Source organism: Meleagris gallopavo, chromosome 1 (assembly GCF_905368555.1).
Source record: "Meleagris gallopavo chromosome 1, MGAL_WU_HG_1.1, whole genome shotgun sequence".
NCBI classification, from domain to species: Eukaryota; Metazoa; Chordata; class Aves; order Galliformes; family Phasianidae; genus Meleagris; species Meleagris gallopavo.
Window position 1 is genome coordinate 191937479 of NC_139404.1, and position 19570 is coordinate 191957048.

At 57.1% G+C, this 19570-nt stretch overlaps 1 protein-coding gene and 1 long non-coding RNA gene across 5 annotated transcripts in view; both read right to left on the bottom strand.

The window, feature by feature from the left end:
• The window catches only part of CLPB (ClpB family mitochondrial disaggregase), a 49813-nt gene extending 31217 nt beyond the window's left edge, over window positions 1–18596 (bottom strand). The window contains exons 1-4 of one of the 3 annotated variants that reach the window (XM_085216530.1): window positions 17971–18596; window positions 14328–14379; window positions 9985–10071; window positions 3029–3132 (exon numbers count right to left, since the gene is read on the bottom strand). In XM_085216530.1, coding sequence (XP_085072656.1) covers window positions 3029–3132; window positions 9985–10071; window positions 14328–14379; window positions 17971–18343 — 616 coding nt within the window. In that variant the 5' untranslated portion in view covers window positions 18344–18596. Of the gene's footprint in view, window positions 1–3028; window positions 3133–9984; window positions 10072–11657; window positions 11830–14327; window positions 14380–17970 lie in introns of those variants that run through there. The other 2 variants (XM_085216531.1, XM_085216532.1) reach the window with 2 other exon arrangements.
• Window positions 3141–9333, bottom strand: LOC146545848 (uncharacterized). Of its 2 annotated transcripts, none has more exons than XR_014881179.1 (3): window positions 4948–9333; window positions 4665–4813; window positions 3141–4584 (listed from the first exon to the last, which is right to left on the bottom strand). It is a non-coding gene; the product is annotated as an uncharacterized LOC146545848 (long non-coding RNA). The 2 variants fall into 2 exon arrangements; XR_014881180.1 differs by having other exon boundaries at window positions 3141–3617; window positions 3756–4813.
• Window positions 18597–19570: the final 974 nt, after the last annotated feature.

Here is a 19570-nt window from a genome sequence, read left to right on the forward strand (position 1 = left end):
CTTTCTGAAGCTGATTAATCAGATTTGTTTCCTTCCCTTGAGCCCCGCGTGCTGCTGAATGCCAATGTGCACCGATACCTGTGTGCAGCTCCCTCCACGTCCAGCCTGCTTGGCCTTTCTGGGGCTAAATCCCTAATCTGGGGAAGTCAGGCTGCACGTCACCACGCGGGGCTGGGTGCTGCGCGGGGACGGGGATGCTCTGCATCAGGTCTATGGGGCAGGCTAGAAAACTTGCTGAGATGTTAGCCGTTCTGCAACCACCAAAAATCAACAGCAACAACAGCATCTGCCTGCAGGGACTGACAGTGACAGCGTTAAGAGGTCATTTCCAAGCTTAGTGACTCCATGAGTGGGCACGGAGGGGACGGGTTGGCAGTTGGACTTGACGATTTTAGAGGCCGTTTCCAACTTTAGTGACTCTTTGGTTCTACGAGTGGGCACGGCAGGGATGGGTTGGCCATTGGAACTGACAATCTTAAGAGGTCGTTTCCAAGCTTAGTGACTCTCTGATTCTACAAGCAAACACAGTGGGGATGGGTTGGCCGTTGGATTCGATGATCTTTGAGATCTTATCTGGAGTTGACATTCTTAGATGTCATTTTCAACCTTAGGGACGCTATGAACGGACGTGCTGGGGACGGGTTGGTGGCTGGACTTGACAAAATTAGAGGTCTTTCCCAACCTTAGTGACTTTCATTCGACGAGTGGACACGATGGGGACTGGCCGACTGTAGGACCTGATGATCTTAGAGGTCGTTTCCAAGCTTAACGACTCTTAATTCTACAAGCAGACGCAGTGGGGATGGGTTGGCCATCGGACTTGACAATCTTAGAGGCCGCTTCCAACCTGAGCGACTCTGCGAGCAGACGTGGTGAGGATCAGTTGGCAGCTGGACTTGGTGCTCTTAGAGGTCACTGCCAGCCTGAATGACGCTTTGATTCTATGGGGGGATGGTTGGTGGTCAGACTAGATGACCTTAGAGGTCTTCTCCGACCTTGGTGATTCCACGAGCAGACGTGGTGAGGAGGACTTGGCGATTGGACCTGATGATCTTAGAAGTCGCTTCCAACCTTAATGAGTCTTTGACTCTAGGGGTGGACGAGGTGGGGATGGGTTGGCCATTGGACTTGACAATCCTAGAGATCTTTTCTCGACTTGATGATCTTAGAGGTCGTTTCCAACCTTAATGACTCTTTGGTTCTGCGGTACGGACGGTTGGCGGTTGGACTTGACGATCTTAGAGGTCTTTTCCAACCTCAGTGACTCCGTGGTTGCAGGGAATGGCAATGCCAGCTGCTGATAAAAAGTCAGGGACTGCATCTCTTGGAAGACGGAGCTTCGGGAAGGCCAGCGGGTGCAGACTGCGGTGCTCTGCACTGCAGCCTCCACGCTCCCCCCAGAGCAGATCTGAGAAGCTGAGCCCAGAGAAGGCTGCAGTGCATACCTGATGCTGCTCCAGCCCAGCATCTCGCAGCTAATCAACCGCAGTACCTCCAGAAGATCAATTAACACCCCGGCTCCTTCCCTTCCCCGCGTCTTTGCTCCGAGAGAACTGGCCGAGTACGTCTACTTATTTATTTGTCGTCATTTCCTACCCAGGGAGGAGCAGGATAATGAACTGCGTGCGTCAGGGAAGATGAATCTGAGATACTAGGGAGCAGTGCAGTAAAGAGATTAAAGTGTTATTATTGTTGGGTTTTTTTTCCCCCATGGTCCGTTGTGACAGCTCGGCCGTCATCTGTAAAAAATGTCTCCGAGAGAGATAATCATCGGAAACTCAATAAAGCGTCAGGGGAAGCCTGCTCTGCCATCCATCACCGGGTGCCTGGAAATTTTCAGCCCTCCGTCTCCCCTTCCTGCCATCCATATAAATGTCTGTAATATATTTGGAGCGGCACCCCTCTCGATTTGGATGTTTTTATGAAAAAATATCGATACGCGAAATATGTAAATGGGTAACAAAAATAAATAAATACATAAAAAGGGGGGAAAAAAAAAAACCAAGCCCACAAAGGCAGTTTCTCTCTTTCTCTCTCTCTCTCCCCCTCTCTTTTTTAAAATGCAACTGAATTTATTCTTTTTAATAAAACATGTCAAGCAAAGAATTAATGCAACTTCTCACAGCGCGGCCTTATCTTCTCTGCACCCCAAAACTATATAACATTAGGGAGGGATGAATGCAGACAAAAACAATTAACTTTATTGGTTGATGCACTTTGCCTTAAATAAAGTCTCCGCGCATGCATTATGTATTGGCATTCCATTGCTCATTTTTTAATGTTGTTTCATGCATTTTGCATTCCTTGCTCTGATCTACGGGCGTCCCCACCTCCAGCACCACGCAGCAGCTCTACGGGCCGTGCTGAGGGATGGGAGCAGAGATCACCGCCCTGATCAGAACTTTCTCCATATTTCCAGCCTAAATCAGCCCTCACTCAGTTTGGAACCATTTCTCCCCGTCCCATCACAGCAGAGCAGGCTGAAGAGTCCGTCCCTTCTTTCCCACAGCCCCTCCAGGACCTGGGGGTTTCTGTGTTGCCAAGGACGTGGCTCAGCTCGTGTGTGGTTGGGACGGAGAGCAGCAAGGCGAGCTGGTGGGATAACGACGGGGATAACGTGGAGGTGGGGCTGGGATCTGAAACACAAGCCAGGAAAAGCTAACGAGAAGGAGCAGCCAGCTCTGTGCCACGCGGCCTCACCTACACCTGGACAATCCTCCTTCCTTGGGATCCAGTTCTAAGACCTGCACTGCCCTCCCCCGTGACGGTCAACAGGACGGGGCTCCCATCCGCGCTCTGGCCAAGAGAAAAACTCTCTCTGGCACTGCAGAACTGCAGCTCCGTGTTGTTTGTTTCCTCTCATCGGCACCCACCCTCGTACCACCCGTCTGCCCGCACCTAAATGGAAGCTGAGGTTAAACAGAAACAAAAAATGAAGGCTGTTTCTGCAAGGCAACGCAGCAGCTTCCATTTCAAAGCCAGAAAAGAGACCTTTGGGATCTGTGGAGCAGTATGCGAACAGCGTTACCTTCCAAAGAATGGAGGCCTTTCTCCTTGGCGGTCTCATAGACGCTGCTGAAGTCGTCCCCAAGGTTTGGATCTGCATTGGCCGCCAGCAGGACCTTCAGCACGCTGCCAGGAACCAGAGCACAAGTCAGGCAGAGGTAAAACGTGAGCGGTCAGTTGGAGAGAGAGCTCAGAAAGCAAACAGCGGGGAAGGGAAGGTTCTGGCACAGGGATCCTTGTGGATGCCCCATCTCTGGATGCATCCAAGGCCAGGCTGGATGTGGCTCTGGGCAGCCTGGGCTGCTGGTTGGCGACCTGCACACAGCAGGGGGTTGGAAGTGGGTGAGCACTGTGCTCCTTTGCAACCCAGGCCTTTCTGTGATTCTGTGATTCTGTGGCTGGGAGAGGAGGATGCAGGAAGGACTCACTCACACTCAGGGTTTCTGTGCTGCACCTCTGAGTCAGGGCAGCCCATGGAAGCCACCCCAAAAGAGGCACCTCTTGGGTCTGACGCAGCTCAGCCTCTTTCTTGCCTATTTCTGCCCTCCAAGGAGGAAGCACCCAGCTCAGCACTTCAGGAACAGATTCCAATGGCAGTAATTACAAGGGTTCTGGAAGGAAAGCATCTGAGCTCTGCCTGAAGTTCAGTCAAACCCTCTGCCCCCAGGATCACCGCTGCAGGCAGCCCCATCTCCTGCAGCCCAGCTCAGCAGCTGCCACCCCTTCTGGCAGGGATTTCACTTGAGCACCTCCAGCCTCTGCGCATGGCGACGTGTCTCTGACATCAGCGCACGGTGGGGCAGTGAGCAGCGATGGGGCCGTGGGTGCTCCCGTTCCCAGCAGGGAATGGGACCAGAAAGCCTTCAGAGGTCCGACTCAAACCGTTCCGCGAGAGATCAGCACGAGGCACGCGTGGGAGGTTGGTGTGGACACCTTCCGCCTGCTTCTGCACCCCGAATTCCATTTCTCACCAACCCTGCAAGCGGCTTGAAGCCAGTTCATCTTTCATCTCTTTTCCTGGCTTCCAGCCTCCCCCGACAACTCGACAGCAAGGCGTTGGCTGCCATTCATCAGCCCTGACGCGGCTCTGGGGCTGACAGCTCCGCGCCGTGCCGTGCCGACACGTACCTGCGGGCTGCCCCTTGTCAGCTCACATTTAGGATTTAACGTAAGCTTCCTTCCCATTCACCCCATAAATGCATTAGCGGGATCGAAAGGTGGTTATTTGGTTCTTTGAATACGGTGCAATAGAGGCAAACTCCTTGCTGGTACCACTTTGTCACGTACAGAGGGTGTTCCAGTGTGCAGAGCACCGTGCTGGAAGCCAGGAGACCCCCCAGCCCCTCACCACGATCGTAGAGACCGCTTATACCCACACAGAGCTCTTCCGTATCCCCACAGACCTCATTTAGACCCACGCGGAGCTCGTCCACATGGAGCTCCAGCCTCCAAGACCCCCAAACCCACTCCGAGCACGAAACCACATCCCTCAGTGCCAGAATCCCCAGGAATCAGGAATTTCTCCTCGTATCCAACCTGTCGGTCCTCACGGCGCAGGTTCTGATGTTGCTCAAAGCTCTACAAAGCAGGGATAAGAAACATTTCCCTAAACTTCAGACAGCTGGGAGTTTACCAAGCCCTGATACACGACCTCTCACAGGCCACATGTGGAGCTCCAAAAGCCCGGTGCCCGACGGCAGCTCTTTTCCCAGGCTGTGACCCAGCTCCGGGGCGATAGGAGATAGGAGCTGTAGGAAGCTCTGGTCCCGGTGCTGCAGGAGGCATCTTCCCATCTGAAGCAGCTCAGCTGTGTGTTATGAATAAAGGGGTGCACTTCACATGGCCACCAGAGTCCGTTTTCCTCCTCCTGTCGGGGCTCAGCCCCTTGCGTCGGCCGCCTCGAGGTGCGGGCACGACGGCCCAGGCTGCTCCACAGCTCACCTGCGTGCTCAGCCCCAACGAGATGAGCCTTAACGAGCACGTTTCCCTTAGGTGAGGGGCAGCTGATGAATACAAATCCCTGCTGACCCCGGGGATGACTCAGAGGGCAGCGCCGCGCCGAAGTTCTCCATGCGCTTCGATCGATGGGGGGAAAGAGCTTTTCTGCCCTTGGTGGGTGGACCACCAGATTGTTAAGGATGAAATACATACATGCACCCGATGCGGGGGTGAGGGGGGGGGAGAAATCGATGGTGAGATGGTCGGACGTGGCCTGGCTGCGCTGGGCAGCTGGGGTTGGTGAAGCACGAAGTCCGGTGATCGCCATGACCGTGAGTTATCAGCACAATGCTGCCCCGAGCCGGGGCACAGCCACAGGTCCTGCCCAGACACAAAGCCCCCCGGTGTGGTTATATCTTAACTCTGTAAGGCTCAGCGGGGGCGGAGGGCTGCTGTCTGCGTGCAGGAGGTGCAGGAGCAGCCTGAGCTCCGGCGCAGAAAAAGAAGGGAGAGCGGTGATTTCAGCTCTGGCTGCGGCAGCAGCAGCACCCTGCCTCTGGCAGTGCAGCTGGGCTACAGACACCCAGCCTGCCAACAGCGGGGCTGTGAGCCCACACGTCTCACTGCAGGAGTCGGGGAGCAGCTGCGCAGCGTGCAGGCTTAGGCAGGAAGGGCTGAGGGCACTCAGCTCCCTGCGGACCCTCGTAAGGAGACCTGCAGAGTGCGGAGCACCAGCAGCCCGTCCTGGGGGCTGCAGACCACGCGTGGCTCCTCAGAGCTGTGACCGACGCCGCAGGCCACGTGCAGTGCCAGAGGCACGCGGAGATCACACAGCTCTGCCGCGGGCAGCTCGGGATTCGTCGCCTGGAGTGAAAGGAGCGGAAAAAAAAAACAAAACAAAACGCAAAAAAAACCCCATCCAGAACAGATGTATGTACCTAATATAGGTGAGGAGACGGCGCCCGTCCATCATGTCGCTGCCCACGGACAGAAAGCGGCTGCAGAGGGGCGGCCCTTTGCTGGGAGTCTCAGCACGCACCCACGCAACGCCGCGCTCTTATTGCCCGTATAAACCATCCCTGCAGCACGGCTCCCTGCAGCGGTGGGGCAGGAGGAGCTGGGGCTGAGCTTCTGAGGAGGCCACCCTCGGATCCCTGCTCAAAAGGAAGGGCTGGCCGGTGCCCGAGGTGAGGTGGGAGCTGGGAAGGAGAGGGCCGAGCGTCTCGCCTCCGCCTCCAACCCCATCCCGTCCCATCCCCACTCCCAGAAACGCAGCCCCGCGGAAACCACTTGGGGTTTTCCTTTCTGAGAGCTCTGCTGCCTGCTTTAACCACGGCGCAAACCCTGCTGCGCTCTCAGCAAGCGCCGCACCCGAGCTTAATTACTGCAATTAAGTTAAAGGCGCGACGGCAGCAGGGGAAGGAGCCCCCAGCAGCGCTTCTGCACAGACCATCGATCCTCCCTTCTCACAGAGGTGTCTTTCCGGGAGGATTAGGGAACTGCTTTGCAACAGGTCTCGAAAGGCACTCTGTAAGGGACAGAACAGCAGGAATAACCTCTGCGGGGCACCCGGTGCCCCTGCAAAACCAACCCCCGGGGGCAGCGCGCCAGGACCACTCTGCAGGCTGCTTCCAAGAGAAGAAAATGCTTCGTTGGAAAAGGAAACGGAGGCCAGCCATCCTGCTGGCACCGGGGATGGCATCTCATAGCTGCTGGCAGCTGGCAGCCATCGTCAACGTGCCGTGCTGAAATTGAGTTAAACATATGGATGTAGATGTCTAATAGGGAGAGAGAGGGCTGAGAGATACGAAGCTGAAGGACAGGGCGTGGAGATCAGCAGCAGCGCAGCAGGGACTTGGAAACGTCACCCTGCTCTGCAAGATGACTTTGGGAAGGGCAGCCTTCGGTTCCATCGCCCTGCTTTACGGTTTGATGAAGGGGTTGGAGAATAGAATCACCAAAAATGGATCCATTTTTTGGTATCTTCGCGACTCCATTCCTGGTTGAGTTCGTTAATGTGACCCGAGGATTTCCAAACGGAGGGTGCAGCTCCAAGAGAAATGAGTGGGTGGTCAATTCCAAGAGAAGTCATTGGGTGGTCAGCTCCAAGAGAAATAATTGGGTGGTCAGCTCCGAGAGAAATAATTGGGTGGTCAGCTCCAAGAGAAATAATTGGGTGGTCAATTCCGAGAGCAATGATTGGATGGTCAGCTCCAAGAGAAATAATTGGGTGGTCAGCTCCGAGAGAAGTCATTGGGTGGTCAGCTCCAAGAGAAATAATTGGGTGGTCAATTCCAAGAGAAGTCATTGGGTGGTCAGCTCCAAGAGCAATGATTGGATGGTCAGCTCCAAGAGCAATGATTGGATGGTCAGCTCCAAGAGCGCACGGTCAGCTTCGAGAGATGCAATTGGGTGGTCAGCTCCAAGAGAAACGAGTGGATGGCCAACTTGAAGAGACAAAATTGGATGGTCAGCTCCACGAGAAATGAGTGGATGGCCAGCTTTAAGAGAAACGAGTGCGTGGTCAGCTCTAAGAGCAATGAGTGCACGGCCAGCTCCAGGAGAAAGGAGCGGACGGTCATCTTCAAGAGATACGACTGGGTGGCCAACGCCAAGAGCAACGAGCGCGTGGCCAACCCCAATAGAAATGAAGTCTCTTCAGCAGGTTTTGCCAGGACCTCTCCTACCACAGAGGTGACCCCAGCCACCCGTGGCTGTCTGGCAGTACTTGCAGCTGTGAGCACGGCTCCATTAAGAATCTCTCGAGCGCCTGCAGTGAATCGCATCCATTGAAGCAGACGTGGACACGGAATTGTGCCCACCGAACCAGAGGTGGATGCATCAGCTTCACAAAGCCAGGGCCCAATATCCCACCCATTTCACGTTTCTGCTGCCCTCTGGGTAACGTTTCCTTAAGAACTACACCTCAAAAAAAGAAGTTTTCACATTTATATCGTTACCTACATCTTGCAGGCAGCCCAAGACCATCACCCTTCACCCAACGCATCCCATCAGAGCCACCAGCTTGGGCACCCAACGGCCCAGCTGCCTCCGTGAGCCTTTCCACCCCGTTTCAGTCCCTCTTTTTCGGTAACCAGCGTGCAGTGCACGGCCTTTCTCACCCATCCTTCTCAGCCTTTGCAAGATGGGAAGCCCCGTTCTGCTCCGTTGCTCACTTGGAATGGTCAACAGCCGTCACACTCCGCTGCTGACCATTGTGCCCTGCTAAAGGTGGGAGGCTCCGCTGCGGACCCGGGCAAACAACGGGGCCCGCTGCTGCTCGGACATCAAAGTTAAACAAACAACCACAACCCCCCTCCTCCATCCCCATCCCCAGCAGCTCCCCGAGGAGGTCACGGCTTTCAGCTTGTCATAGCACACATCAAAGTTTGCACCACACACGAACTCGGCACACGGATTGGAATCGCGTCGCCCGAGAGCGGATATTCAGCCTTTGTGCTCTGCTTTAATCCTGTGTTTTCACAAGTAATTAAGCTTTTTTGCTTATGAACTTGTGACTAAGTAAAGCGTCCCCGAGAGGTTGTAACATCAAAGCTCATTCTCCCACGTCTGGCCCACGTTTGCTGAAATTGGATTTCTCTTTCTCTCCCTCTTTCTCTTCTTTTTTTTTTTTCCCCCTTAAATGATAATAATAATAATAATAAAAAAAAAAAAAAAATCCCTAATTGAATTTAGTTGTAGACTGAATATATTTAAGAGTGCCTTTAAAAGGTTACAAGAAGCCACGGCGATCATCATGGGAACTGAGGAGGGAGGGCACAGCATTCAGCCTTTTTGCTTCATAAAGGTCGAGCATGAAAGGCCCAGCACGGCCCCAGGCTGGGGGGCAGCAGCTCCCGCGGGAGCCATTGGTGGCTCCCACATCATCCCAGTGCTGCAGAGCCGCTGGGTCACAGCAACAGAGCCGCAGGGGTCGGAAGGGACCTCTGGAGATCTCCCAATCCAACCCCCCCCTAAAGCGGGTTCCCTAGAGCAGGTGGCGCTGGAAAGCATCCAGGTGGGTTTTGGGTATCTCACATATTGCATCCCTGCAACGTTCCTTCCCCGGCAGCTCCCCGTCTGTCTGTCTGTCTGTCTGTCTGGAGCTGGGGAGCTCAGCATGGGCGCAGCGCTCCAGGTGTGGCCCCTCAGGGCAGAGAAGAAGGGAGGAGAACCTCCCTGCCCTGCTGGCCGTGCTCTGTGCCACGCACCCCACGGTTCCACCGGCCTTCGTGGCCACCACCGCTGGCTCACAATCAGCCTGTGCTCAACTGTTGGCCAACCATTGGCCAACCAGGACGCCACTGGCCTACTTGGCCACCAGGACATGCAGCTGGATGATAGTCAGCCTGTGGCCAACCACTGGTCAACCAATGGCCACCCAGGACACCGTTGGCCTACTTGGCCACCAGGACACACAGCTGGATGACGGTCAGCCTGTGCACCACTGTTGGTCAACCAATGGCCACCCAGGACACCGTTGGCCTATTTGGCCACCAGGACACACAGCTGGTTCACAATCAGCCTGTGCTCAACTGTTGGCCAACCACTGGCCAAGCAGGACGCCACTGGCCTACTTGGCCACCAGGACACGCAGCTGGGTGATGGTCAGCCTGTGGCCAACCGTTGGCCAACCACTGGCCAAGCAGGACACCGTTGGCCTACTTGGCCACCAGGACACGCAGCTGGATGATGGTCAGCCTGTGGCCAACTGTTGGCCACCCAGGACACCGTTGGCCTTCTTGGCCACCAGGACACACTGCTGGCTCACAATCAGCCTGTACTCAACCGTTGGCCAACCATTGGCCAAGCAGGACTTTATTCACCTTCTTGGCCACCAGGACACACTGCTGCCTCATGGTCAACCTGTGGCCAACCACTGGTCAACCAATGGCCACCCAGGACACCGTTGGCCTTCTTGGCCACCAGGACACATTGCTGGTTCACGGTCACCCTGCTGGCCACCAGGACCCCCGGGTCCTTCCCTTCCCTCTGGAGCTCCTTTCCAAGCCACGATGGTAGATGCTGAGACAAACATACCTGGAATTCCTGCTGATGGCTGCCACCATCAGAGCCGTCCAGCCCAGCCGGTGCCTCGCGTTCACATCCGTGCCTTCCTGCAGCAACCTGGACAGAAGGGAGACAGGATCAGGAGGAGGACGTGGGGAAAGCACCCCGAGCTAACGAAGACACACAGACAGGAGCTAACGAAGCGACACAACAGTTGCCAGGCACCTGTTCCAGCGCAGCCTATTAACCCACAATCTGATGACAGCTTTGAACCTTCAGGTGCAACCAGGTGGGTTTCAGAAGGAGCTCAGGTCTCCAAAGCCCGCGCCGTTAGGATGCGTTTCGCAATTTTCGTGCCCATAGAGACAAGAGATGAGACAAAAACCAAAAACTCAGAGGCACCAAATCACAGGATAACAGCTTGGCTGAGGCTGGGGACCCCTCTGGGTCCTTCTGCACCCCACTGAGCCCCAGAGCACAGCACCCAGCCCCCCGTGCAGGCGCTTTCTGGAGCTCCCCGAGGAGCAGAGCGCACTCTATGCAAACCTTCCTCTGCTCACAACTCCCACCACCCCAAATACGTCCCCGCAACCCTGAAGTTATTTTCAAGCAGGACTGAGGACCCTGAGCCCAAGGAGGGAAGGAGGAATCCTGCAGCACGGAATAAAGGAACAAAACGGTGATGGGGAGCCTTACTCCGCAGCTGCTGAGCGTGGCTCTGAAGGCCACGACGAAAGATTCATGCTCGTGTAACAAATTAAAATCTTAATGACCAAGAGCTCTCTGGCAGCCGAGCACGGAGGCTCCATAAAGGTGTGATACCACGAGGGGCCAGCTGGGATAACATCCTTCTGCTTCCTCCTCCAGCCCCTTAATTGAGGAAACAAAAGCCTGCATGCCTGCAGCGCGCAGCAGAACTCAGACAGCAGGAAAGGAGAAACTCGGACAGCAGGAAAGGAGAAACCAAGCAGGAGCTCCTGACCCTGGGACGGGATAGGACGCACAGCTGGCGGCAGATTGCTATCTCTGAGCCATCAGTGCGTGCACCCACAGCCCTGTGGGTCACAGCCATCCCACGGCCCCGTCCAACGCACGCTGCAGCCCATCTGCGTGCCCTCGGGCAGGAGCAGCCCCCCTGGAGCAGCACGGAGGAGGGATGGAGGAGGAATTCCTGGTGGCCATCGGGACACATCGCGCCTTCCTGTGCTCCAAAGCCTCTGGGAAAGGCTCCTGTGCTCACCAAAGGGCTTTTTCCCTGCACAGTGTGCACTGGAGGCTCAATGACCCCCATCCTCAAACCGAAATGAGATCCCGAGCGGGTCTGACTGCGCAGCTGTGAGAGCAGAATAAATTAATTAATCGGGCGGTGTCCCGTTCAGAAAGCTGGGCACGGTGGACCAGCACACCCGCACCACTGACATTTCACTTTGGAGCCGCGTTCCCGCTCTCCCTGCATCACGTAACACATCTTCCACGCGCTGCATTCCACGCTGGGGGTCCGTGAGCTCCTACCCCCCACCCCCCCCCCCCGATTTAACGATAGGACAATCGATAAAGCGACGACCGCCGCTCAGACCCGAGACAGCCAAACGTCTTTAGCAGCAGGAGATGCCTGCTAATTGAATCGAGCCGCGCGATCGATGTTTGCTTGGGATGTTTGCCCACGTTTTAACCAAACACCACCCAGGATGCTCGCTTCTTACTTAGCAGGCAGGCCGTTTTTCTTGCAGCTCTACCAGCATCGCTTTCGGCTGCAGGAGCCGCGCTGCATCCCGGCTGAGAGCACGGCCTGCTTTGCGATCCTGGCGCCGCACGGCGTTGGGAGACGCTGGGTGAGCAGCGCACAGCAGCGCCGGAGAACCGCGCGTCGCTTTGGTGCACAGCGAGCTGCCCGCAGGATGAGGGATCTGCTGCAGCACGCAGCCTGGAGAGGGGCCAGGCCGACGCAAGTCGGGTTTAAACACGGAAACTCCATCCTTCAGAGCGTCTCGGATTTCAGCTCAGAACGGGATTTCCCAATCTGAGCCAGAAAAACAGCAGCGAGCGCATCGCCGTGAGCCGCGGCACACACCACGTTTAAGCACCACGGCCTTGTTGGCTGCACTGGAATTTGCTGCCGGAGCTTCGGGAGAGAGTTTTGTGAGCTCCTCCACCCATAGAGCTGCGGTGCTTTGATCCAACCCGCAGAGAAAGGAGGCCCGTGGGGCTGCGTGCTGCGGCCCCGGCACAGATGTGCCTCTATTCAGCCCTCGGTCGGGGTTCTGGGTGAGCGGCTGCGAGCTGACACCGAGCCCAGAGGGCATGTTTGAGTTTGTGCTCAGCGCCCGCCCTCCTGCCAGGTGGAGGAAGAGGAAGCTGGAAACTTGAACTCCGGCTGACAACAAAAGCTTCTGTTGGTGCTGGCTGCTGACGCCGCTCCCCGCAGCCCCTTCTGCTCCATATGTCGGAGCGCGGGGCTGGGGGAGCAGCTCTGCAGAGTGGGGAGGGAAGGGAAGCCCCCAAGGGAGCAGCGTGGAAGCGCTGCAGCCCCGCTGAGGGCAGAGCTGTGCCCGCAGATGCGTCCCGCGGCCGTTCCTCCTTGAGATGGGTTCTGTCCCCGGGTGCTGAGACAGGACAAGCATCACCGCAACGAGGGCAGCTGTTGGAAATGGGAGTTTCTGAAGGGAAACCAGACCAAGAGAGGACAGCAGAGCTGTTCGGAAGCAGCGCTGGTTGTGCTCATCTCCCACCGACCTCAGCCCGCACGGCTCCGCTTGGAGCTCTGCCGGCCCCTCACCACCTCTCAGCCATCCAAACGGGAAAGCTGAGCTCGCACGCATCTGGGGCAAACCTTAACCATATTGGGCAGCTCGCACACAGAAAAGGGACTTCCAGAAATGCAGCCCTGGACTGGTTTGTCCCGGGAGGTGACCAACAGTTCGTGGTTACGCTGCTTTTAACGTGTAGAGGGTTGGGGTGAGGACAAGCAGGCAGCTGAACTGAAAAGGGCGGCTTCCATTTGTGCAGCACGGAAAAACCAGGTCCTGTACAGCATGGAAAACTGAGGTCTTGGCAGCTGCTCCCCAGTTTGTGCAGCATGGAAAACTGAGGTCCTGGCAGCTGCTCCCCAGTTTGTACAGCATGGGAAACAGGTCCTGGCAGCTGCTCCCCAGTTTGTACAGCATGGAAAACTGAGGTCCTGGCAGCTGCTCCCCAGTTTGTACAGCATGGAAAACTGAGGTCCTGGCAGCTGCTCCCCAGTTTGTACAGCATGGAAAACCGAGGTCCTGGCAGCTGCTCCCCAGTTTGTACAGCATGGGAAACTGAGGTCCTGGCAGCTGCTCCCCAGTTTGTACAGCATGGAAAACTGAGGTCCTGGCAGCTGCTCCCCAGTTTGTACAGCATGGAAAACTGAGGTCCTGGCAGCTGCTCCCCAGTTTGTACAGCATGGGGAACTGAGGTCCTGGCAGCTGCTCCCCAGTTTGTACAGCATGGGAAACTGAGGTCCTGGCAGCTGCTCCCCAGTTTGTACAGCATGGAAAACTGAGGTCCTGGCAGCTGCTCCCCAGTTTGTACAGCATGGAAAACTGAGGTCCTGGCAGCTGCTCCCCAGTTTGTACAGCATGGAAAACTGAGGTCCTGGCAGCTGCTCCCCAGTTTGTACAGCATGGGGAACTGAGGTCCTGGCAGCTGCTCCCCAGTTTGTACAGCATGGGAAACTGAGGTCCTGGCAGCTGCTCCCCAGTTTGTACAGCATGGGAAACTGAGGTCCTGGCAGCTGCTCCCCAGTTTGTACAGCATGGGAAACTGAGGTCCTGGCAGCTGCTCCCCAGTTTGTACAGCATGGAAAACTGAGGTCCTGGCAGCTGCTCCCCAGTTTGTACAGCATGGGAAACTGAGGTCCTGGCAGCTGCTCCCCAGTTTGTACAGCATGGAAAACTGAGGTCCTGGCAGCTGCTCCCCAGTTTGTACAGCATGGGAAACAGGTCCTGGCAGCTGCTTCTCAGCTGGAACGCACGCACAGCAGCCCTGCCCTGAGCGTGGGGAGCACGGAGCATCCCTGCTGCTGCTCTGCCTGGGCAGGCTCACCAATCAGCCAGACATCACTAAGCAGCAGCTTCCTGCAATTAGGAGCAGCAGAACCCATGTGCCAATTAGCTGCACGCCAATATCCTCCTTTTGGCCCTTGATCCAGGCCAGAGCTCAGCCCTGGGCTGCTTCCTTTGAGCCTCCCCCGGCTGCGAGGAGCAGCTGCGGCCCCGGGGGTCTCCTCCTGCCACAGAGCCCCCAGGCGCGGGGGGCACAGCGGAGACGAGCGTCCGCTCCCATCCCACGCAAGCTTCCAGGCCACCAAAAAGCTCCCTGTGTCCTTTCATCTCTAGGAATCTGCTCACCTGTTGACTTCCGAAACGTTGTTGATCCTGGCGGCTTCCAGCAGAGCATCTTCTGTAAGCAAAAGAGAGAAAATGAGTTAGGAGACGCTCAGAGCGTCAAACGACGCAGGTCGGGAAGGATCCACTGCTCCAATTCTGTTTGCCGGTTGACTTCGGGCAGCCCTGCTGTTGGCACCGGGCTGGGAGAAATCCGGGATGGACGGTCAACAAGCGCAGGGCTCGGAAGCACGGGACGGGGCTGGCTGGAGGCGAGGGGAAGCATCGCGCCCAGGCGCCGCAGCGAGGGAGCATCTGGGCCAACAGCTGCGGAAACCAAGCTGGCAGCAGGCAGCAATCAGCCTTCAGGCAGAGGCTCCCGACGGCGGCAGGAGGCTGAGCGGGACATCTCCTGGCTGCAAGGGGAAGGACAGCATCCCGGCCCTCGTCCCCACAAGGGACGGATCTCCCCAGCAGCTCGCTGCGCGTCGGCTGCGGGTTTCCAAGCTGCAAACCTCGGTGTTTCTTTTCCTCTGTTGCTCCGGGACGGGGCGGCAGCTCTTGTGCCACGCCGGTTGTCACGTGCAGCTCATCCTGCACCCGCCTCGGCACAGCTTCCAGCGGGATCTCCATGGCTCAGAGCTGGGGAGCTCAGCGCTGGGCGCGCTGCTCCACCTTTGGTTTCACCAGGGCAGAGCAGAGGGGAGGAGAGGAGAACCACTCTCACCCTGCTGCCCACGCTCTGGGCCATGCCCCCAGGGGACCATTGGACTTTTTGGCCACCAGGACACACTGCTGGCCCATGGGCAGCCATTGGTCAATTCCTGATGAACTGCTGGCCAACCGTTGGTCAATCATGGGTCTTTTTGGCCACCAGGGCACACTGCTGGCCCATGGACAACCTTTGCTCAACTCCTGATGAACTGCTGGTCACCCATTGACCAACCATTGCTCTTCTTGGCCACCAGGACACACTGCTGGCCCATGGGCAACCACTGGCCAACCATTGGCCAACTATTGGTCAACCATTGCTCTTCTTGGCCACCAGGGCACACTGCTGGCCCATGGGCAGCCACTGGCCAACCACTGGCCAACCATTGCTCTTCTTGGCCACCAGGACACATTGCAGCCTCATGGGCAACCACTGCTCAACTACTGACCAACTACTGGTCAGCCATTCATCAACCATTGCTCTTTTTGGCCACCAGGGCACACTGCTGGCCCATGGGCAGCCACTGGTCAATTCCTGATGAACTGCTGGTCACCCATTGGTCAATCATGGGTCTTTTTGGCCACCAGGGCACACTGCTGGCCCATGGACAACCTTTGCTCAACTCCTGATGAACTGCTGGTCACCCATTGACCAACCATTGCTCTTCTTGGCCACCAGGACACACTGCTGGCCCATGGGCAACCACTGGCCAACCATTGGCCAACCACTGGCCAACCATTGCTCTTCTTCGCCACCAGGACACACTGCTGGCCCATGGGCAGCCATTGGTCAATTCCTGATGAACTGCTGGTCACCCATTGGTCAATCATGGGTCTTTTTGGCCACCAGGGCACACTGCTGGCCCATGGGCAGCCACTGCTCAACTCCTGATGAACTGCTGGTCACCCATTGACCAACCATTGCTCTTCTTGGCCACCAGGGCACACTGCTGGCCCATGGGCAACCACTGGCCAACCGTTGGTCAACCACTGCTCTTCTTGGCCACCAGGACACACTGCAGCCTCATGGGCAGCCATTGGTCAACTCCTGATGAACTGCTGGTCACCCATTGACCAACCATGGGTCTTTTTGGCCACCAGGATGCACTGCTGGCCCATGGGCAACCACTGGCCAACCACTGGTCAACTGTTGGTCAACTACTGGTCTTTTTTGGCCACCAGGGCTCATGGGCAACCATTGCTAACTCCTGATGAACCATTGGTCAACCATGGGTCTTTTTGGCCACCAGGACACGCTGCTGGCCCATGGGCAACCACTGGCCAACTGTTGGTCAACTGCTGGTCAAACGCTGGTCAACTCCTGGTCTCTTTGGTCACCAGGACGAACTGCTGGCCTGTGGGCAACAACTGACCAATCACTGGCCTTCTGTTGGTCAAACGTTGCTCTTCTTGGCCACCAGGGCTCATTGTTGACTCATAGGCAACCATTGCTCAATCAGTGATGAGCCTCTGGTCAACTACCGGCCTTTTCTGCTGGGCAACTTTTGGCCAACCACTGACCAATTACTGGTCACCCATTGGCCAACCATTGCTCTTTTTGGCCACCAGGGCGCACTGCTGGCCCATGGGCAACTGCTGCTCAACACCGGCCCACTCTTGGCCAACTATTGGCCTTTATGGCAACCAGGCACACTGTTGGCTCACAGTCAACTTCCTGTGGTCAACAACTGATCAACCATTGGCCTTCGTGGCCACCAGAGCACACTGCTGGCCCATGGGCAACCGCTGCTCAACTCCTGATGAACTGCTGGTCACCCATTGGCCAACCATTGCTCTTTTTGGCCACCAGGGCGCACTGCTGCTCATGGGCAGCCATTGCTCAACTACTAATTAACTGTTGCTCAACCACTGCTCACCCATTGGTCAACCATTGGCCTTCTTGGCCACCACGGGACACTGCTGCATCAAGGGCAGCCATTGGTCAACTCTTGACGAACTGCTGGCCAACCATTGGTCAACCATTGGTGTTTTTGGCCACCAGGGCACACTGCTGCCTCAAGGGCAATCAGTAGTCAACTACTAATCAACTGTTGCTCAACCACTGCTCATCCACTGCTGTTTTTGGCCACCAGAGCACACGGCTGCCTCAAGGGCAACCATTGGTCAACTCCTGATGAACTGCTGGCCAACCATTGGCCAACCATTGCTCTTTTTGGCCACCAGGACACACTCCTGCTTCATGGGCAGCCATTGGTCAACTCCTGATGAACTGCTGGCCAACCATTGGTCAACCATTGGTGTTTTTGGCCACCAGGACACACTGCAGCCTCATGGGCAGCCATTGCTCAACTACTAATTAACAGTTGCTCAATCACTGCTCACCCATGGCTGTTTTTGGCCACCAGGGCACATCTGCTGCCTCACGGGCAGCTGTTGGTCAATTCCTGACAAACTGCTGGCCAACCATTGGTCAATCATGGGTCTTTTTGGCCACCACGGGACACTGCTGCCTCAAGAGCAACCATTGGCCAACCACTGGTCAACTGTTGGTCAACTATTGATCTTTTTGGCCACCGGGACACACTGCTGCCTCACGGGCAGCCATTGCTCAACTACTGACCAACTACTGGTCACCCATTGGTCAACCATTGCTCTTTTTGGCCACTAGGGCACACTGCTGCCTCACGGGCAGCCATTGGTCAACTCCTGACGAACTGCTGGCCAACCATTGGTCAATCATGGGTCTTTTTGGCCACCAGAGGGCACTGCTGGCCCACGGACAACCGTTACTCAACCACTGCTCCACTGCTGCTCAACCTCTGCTCTTTCCGGCCCCCCGCTGCCTCACGCACAACCACTGCAGGCCCCGCCGTCCCCCAGAGCCCCCAGCTTCCTCTCAGCCCCCCGTGACCCACCGGGACCCCCCGCCCCCCATCTATTTGACCCCTCACACCGAATCCCCCGCCGTTTCTCCCCCCCCCCCATTTGTACCCACCCTTGTTGGATCGCTCCCTCCCGAAGCACGCTGCCAGCGCGCCCAGCGCAACCAACGCCGCCCCGCGGGGGTTTTTCCCATCGCCGCTCCGCTCCCCTCGAGGCTCCGCCGTTAAGTTACGTCCGGGCCCGGCGGTGTCCCAGCAAAGTCGCCCCCCAGCGGTCGCTTCCCGCCACAGCGGCTCTGCGCTCGGTGTCCTCACGGGATGGCGGCGGCCTCTGGCGGCGGATGCCGGCATCAAGCGGAGCCATTCGGCCCCGGTGCTCACCGCCGGATCTCCGCGAGCGGCTCGCGGGGCTCGGAACCGCCGGCAAGGCCCGACGAACCGAGCCAGGCCCGGCGGCGGCGGGCGGCCCCAAAGGGCGGCCAGCATCGTCCGCGGAGCCGCCGGCACCGAACCCCTCCGGCTCAGCGCTCACGCCGGTGAAACAAGATGGCGGCCGCCGGCGCGCAAAGGCTGCTGGGAGGCGTAGTTCGCACCGAGGGCGCCGCCGTGATGACGTCACGAGAAAACACCACAGCTCCCAGGGTGCACCGCAAGGCGTCGAACTTCCTGGGCGTGGCCGGAAGCGCGGCGCTCAGCGCTTCCGGGGTTTGACCGGAAGCGGTAGCGTCTCCCGTAGAGGGGCGGTGCGAGGTCCGAGCTCGGGATGGCGCGGAGAGACGCGGGTTCGAATCCCGGCCGTTGTCACTGCGGTGTCCACTTCCGGGGCGCTCACACGCGCTTGTCTGTCAGCACACACACGTGCGCCTGTGTGCCAATGTGCCTCATCCCAACCCCGGCCCCCAATCCTATTCCCCCAGCCCATCCCCCCAGCCCAAACCCAAATCCCATATCCCAACCCTATATCCCAGCCCCATATCCCCATCCCACTGCCCAACCCTATAGCCCAATCTCATTCCCCAGTCCCATTCCTCACCCCTGTTCTCCCCCATTCCATAACCCCATCCCGTTCCCCAACCCCATTCCCCAATCCCGTTCCCCATCCCATACCCAAATCCCATATCCCAACCCCATATCCCCATCCCATACCCCATCCCATCTCCCATCCCATATCCCAATCCCATTATCCAAACCTATATTCCAACACCTTTCCCCCGTTCCATATCCCAACCCCGTACCCCAATCCCATTCCCCAATCCTCTTCCCCCCATTCCATTCCCCAATCCCGTTCCCCCAACCCCATACCCCCATCCCATCCCCCATCCTAGATCCCACTACCAGTACCCAATCCTATAGCCCAATCCCACTCCCCCATCCCGTTCCCCAACCCCATTCTCCAATCCCATACCCCAATTCCATACCCCCATCCCATTACTCAACCCTATGTCCCAACCCCCAATCCCGTTCCCATACCCCCATTCCCCCCATCCCATACCCCCCATCCTGTTCCCCAACCCCATTCTCCAACCCCATACCCCAATCCCATACAACCATTCCATACCCCAATCCCGTTCCCCAACCCCATTCTCCAACCCCATGCCCCAATTCCATACCCAAATCCCATCCCCCATCCCATACTCCCTATCCCATATCCCAATCCCATAACCCAACCCCATGCCCCAAACCCATCCCCCACCCCACCCCTCATCCCATCTC